Source organism: Bidens hawaiensis, unplaced genomic scaffold (genome assembly GCF_021521415.1).
Source record: "Bidens hawaiensis isolate Kalapana, Puna unplaced genomic scaffold, B.hawaiensis_p1.1 tig00040963_1, whole genome shotgun sequence".
NCBI lineage: Eukaryota > Viridiplantae > Streptophyta > Magnoliopsida > Asterales > Asteraceae > Bidens > Bidens hawaiensis.
This window is the reverse complement of record NW_027497236.1, coordinates 6359-11035: the sequence shown is the minus strand read 5'-3', so window position 1 is coordinate 11035 and position 4677 is coordinate 6359. Positions and strand designations below refer to the sequence as shown.

The window sequence follows — 4677 nt, the reverse complement described above, 5'->3', positions numbered from 1 at the left end:
CTTTACCAACCGTATCCTTAGACCCTCTTGAGGCTGTTTAACCACTACCCATGCTGGTATATCTCACGGTTTGATTCGCCACCATGTGTTCAATATTCAATATGTTAGTATCAACAGCGACACCAAGTATGTATAGGTACCAAAGAGGAGTGAAGTTTATGTAATTCTTCCAAATTATAAACCCAATAACATTTACCTATGGCTACAGGCTACACGACGATCACACAGCGAGCATAGTCGCTAGGTGGCTTAGATGTAAGGAAGCTACTAACACAGTTTGTATTAATATAAGGTTTGCTATTTATGCTTGAAGGCTTTACTACAAAATCAAAATATAAGATTCCTTAAGCAAAAAGAATTTTGTACATATAAAGTATTCAAACACATTAACATTTGCTTACAATAACAAGTTATTTATGGTGAAAGAGGATAACAATTTGTTACTTATTAACTGTCACACTCCAAATCATATACCTTTGTTCCCAAAGGGACTTGAACTCTCAAAACACTAACCTGAATACAAATTGACCATGATTTAGATAGTGGCTAGATCACGATGACGGTTCCTGGTTCACATTGCTGCTTGCATATAGGTCAATGCTACCTATTTGAAACCGTGAATTTGCTTGCCCATCACGAACTGCTAAAAAGCGAAACCTGCCATTTCTTAAACTATCAACCGACAAATCAAAATTATAACAAAATTAAGGGTTCTCATATACAACATTTGCTTTGTTTGTATCTAAGAACCGAAGAACGTATTTTCAGAACTAATACATATATACAGATAGATAGACAAAAGGTCTAGAGGAAATACCTGAATACATTTGCTAAAACTCCCTGCAACTTGACTTTATATGCTTTACGCTGGAAACGGTTGTCAAATGTTTGCCCAGTTTGTTCATCCAAAACACGCCAGCTGGAACCGCCGTCATCACTACCTTCAACCACCCTGAAAGAAAACTAACTGTCATTTTATTCCCTCTTATAACTGTGGATCCTACATTCATTACTCAATGAACACATTTTTTATATAGGGAGGGTTCAACCATAATCATCATCATCATCATCGTACTCAGTATATCCCACCAATAGCAAAGCTATAGTAGGGTCTGAGGAGGGTAAGATGTAGACAGCCTTACCTCTACCCCATAGGGATAGAGAGGCTGCTTCCGGTGAGACCCTCGGCTCGATAGTAGTTTTGCATCAAGCCTTGGACATAAGACACATAACACTCAACCATCGGGACACCGACCGACATAGATTATATTATTTGTAAAAATATATTTAGAATTATCAAGATCTAATAATATAAATCTATTAAACCACAAATAATGCAAGAAACAATCTGAACCATTCATTTATTATCAAAAAAAAAATTTAAATGTACAATTGTAAAATATTAGATAATGTATGTTGTGTTTTTGCCTAACAAATCTCATCTTTTAACAGACTTACCAGTCCTTTGGATCTCTTTCTGGAGCATCATTGGCCGACATTAGTTCATATGAGCACAGTTCATACACCTGGTTACCCATTGCTTTATATATTAACCAACAACCTGCAACATTAAATGTTCAAATTAATACAAGTAATAACAAGAAAACACAGGTTAATGCCCATTGTTTTATACCTTTCGCCCCATTCGGTTCTTCCCATTTTGACAAACGAGTCCCATCAAACGCTGACGTGGCCTGCAAAATTTCCAAGCTTTCATCAACAGAAATTCATTCAACCAATATAAAACATGCCATGCGTACTTACAATTCCAAAAGGAAGCTCCTCCCCACTCGCAAGAACCGACCCACAACATATTCTGTTTAACTTTATCAAAGGCCAAGAAAGATTAGATTTATTATAGTTGTCACAAAGCTTTATGTTGTTGATGACATCATCCAAAGCATGGAACACAACAGGCAATGCTAGAGAGGCTTTCACAGGATTATTGTCCCCTAAACAAATTTCGACCTTCCCATCGGTTTCAACCTTACTTTTCAAAGAAAGAGCATAAAGCATTGGATTAAACGATTGCATCAGTTCTCGTAACAGACTTGAATCCATAGCAACTCGTCTTGTTTTAAACGGGCTCTTTTTAGGATCTGCTAAAACCGTTCTGATAAACTGAAGAGCTTCAAGAGCTTTATGTTTGGAAGAATATTCTGCTAAACGGGATATTAACGGCGCAAACGAGTTATAGATTCTTGAAACGTGTTCGTCTGCACATACACGGACCGGGCAGGAAGAAGAACTTAATGAATCAGACCCGATTTCGGATCTTAACGCGCGCCATTCCTTACTGCCACTTAATCTTCCAGGTAAGGATAAAGAATCGTTTTCTTGAGAATGTTGACTTTTTTCAAGCTCATTGGCTTCGTTACGGTCACGTTCCTCAAGTGAAGATATCACAGTTGATGTCAAGTTCCTTCTAAGTTCTCTTGTTAGATTTGCAAGAACATTAGATGCACTAGACTCTGAAGTTAGGGTTCGACGTGATAGAACCTTCAAAATGATATTATATCCCTTGTTGGTCAAAACAGCAATTAGAAGAAGAGAATAAGATTAATGTGGACATACCTCATGCCACTTCCAGGTGTAACGTTTAGTGACATCATGGACTCCGTCTTTTGCATAAGCAACGGCATAGTTCAGTTTCTTGTTCCACCTGTTTTTTTACTTGTTAACCTTTTGCATAAATAGATATAGATTTGTAGACACGCCCAGCTTTCGGTGCGCGCATATAATGTATATATGTGTGAACCCTCGGGTGGGCAAAAGTAAAATTGCACTAATTTTAACGTTATTTTACTAATCTCGTGAAAATAACGTTAAAAGTGGCGGAAGGTTAATCAGGCATCATGTGGTGGCGTTGATAGCCGAAAGACAATGTGGTACATGCACCAATCATCCGGTGTCCCGATGATTGAGTGCTATGTGCCTTATGTCCAAGGCTTGATGCAAAACTACTATCGAGCCGGGGGTCTCATCGGAAGCAGCCTCTCTATCCCTATGGGTAGAGGTAAGGCTGTCTACATCTTACCCTCCTCAGACCCTACCATAGCTTTGCTATTGGTGGGATATACTGAGTACGATGATGATGATGATGATGATATAGATTTGCAGAGGTTGCAATTTCAGCCGACAAGATTTTGGTTGCGCTTTTGTTTCATATTGGCCAATCAAGAAAATTGGGTATGTGTGAAACGGGTCAAACAGGTTAAAAGTTGACCAAATCTACTTATAATGCATATAACCTCCTAAATCGTTTTATTCAGGTTACTTTTGTGATTATATTGTTTTTAATCACTATTAGCACATCCATTTTGACAAGTTACCAAACCAGACCATCTTGCCAACTCTACTGATTCGTGTGATATCATGGTGAAATGACGAAAGTACCCTTTTTCATATAGCAGTGGAGTATCATATATTCCTTCACAGGGATCAAGATGCATCCATCTGCAACACGAACAGATAGCAACTTAGAGTAGAAAATATTAAAATATTTAATGTTCTTGGTGTAAAATTAAGTACCTTCCCAATAATGTTGAATAGCACTCTGTCCACAGGTGGTCTGTGAAATCCAGTATCTGAGAAGAATACTCTTAGTTGATTTAAATTTACCAGCAACAAAGTGAAAACAAATTAATATTGCAAATAAGTATGTTACCAAGCGAGTATCATATCCAAAAGAACGACAATAAAGTGAAAAACAATTGGCCCACTCCCCACATCGCCCCTTCTTTGTTTCTAGAAGCTACATCATTAAACAATGCTCTATTAGTTTAAACAATCAAATACTTCTTAAAAGTAAAAAAAAAAAAAAGCAATATTTGCTTACCTTCAGAGGATCGTTGTATCGTGGGAAACGAGTTGTTCTTGAACATACGTTGCAACTGGTCAAGTTAAGAAAAACATATACAAATAATCAATCAAAAGAAATCAAAATATGGTATTCTAGCAATAATATCTTATAAATGACAGATAATAAATCTAATCCTTATACCGATAAACTTCAACTCGAGAGGCTCCATAAGCCAACTCTGATGAATATGCTACACCCATTCCTTGAATTGTGGTTTCATTCCCACAGCTTTCGCAAGGAGGTGAATTAACCCACCTACACTTTCCAAATCACAATATTACAAACTATCAAATTACAAAATTACCAATTCAAATGAAACAAAAAGACATACTTGAATGTCTGTTTGAACCAGAAAAGGAGTTGCAGCAGAAATGCATGATCAACCTCAGGTTTAGATGGATTTAAGTTCCCCTCCTGAACATAAATATTATACACGTAAGAAAAATACCAAATTACGGTTTTAAGTTATATCATTTCACAAATCACAATAAGATGGAAACTTGAACCTTGGCTAAAGCAACCAATGCTTTCTCCTCAAGCTTCTCCACCGGCACTGTTTTCCTTGCTGCTTCCTGGCGATGCGCGTCTTCATACTACATGTGCATAACATAATAGTGTTATGCTATGTGATGAAGCCTTATAGCAGTATATCATACGTAATTGGCATAAGCACTGGCGAAGGTTACATAGGGCCCGGGGTGGCCCCGGCTTCCCCTGTTTTTTTACACGGTAGTGTAAATTTACCCGTTTTCGTCCGAAATTTTTTATACGTGGTGCATATTTAGCCGTTTTCGGCCAAAAAATTTATACGCTGT

At 37.4% G+C, this 4677-nt stretch overlaps 1 protein-coding gene across 1 annotated transcript; it reads right to left on the bottom strand.

Moving 5' to 3' along the window:
* Positions 1–236: 236 nt before the first annotated feature.
* LOC143592510 (peptide-N(4)-(N-acetyl-beta-glucosaminyl)asparagine amidase-like) lies at positions 237–4455 on the bottom strand (the record flags this gene model as incomplete). The annotated part of the gene is made up of 13 exons (XM_077072408.1): positions 237–657; positions 818–952; positions 1459–1561; positions 1634–1694; positions 1765–2499; positions 2575–2662; positions 3397–3456; positions 3532–3587; positions 3668–3754; positions 3839–3893; positions 4004–4117; positions 4194–4276; positions 4369–4455. Coding segments are annotated over 13 exons (1770 nt in total), but the record flags the coding sequence as incomplete, so codon positions are not given.
* Between the last annotated feature and the right edge of the window lie 222 nt (positions 4456–4677).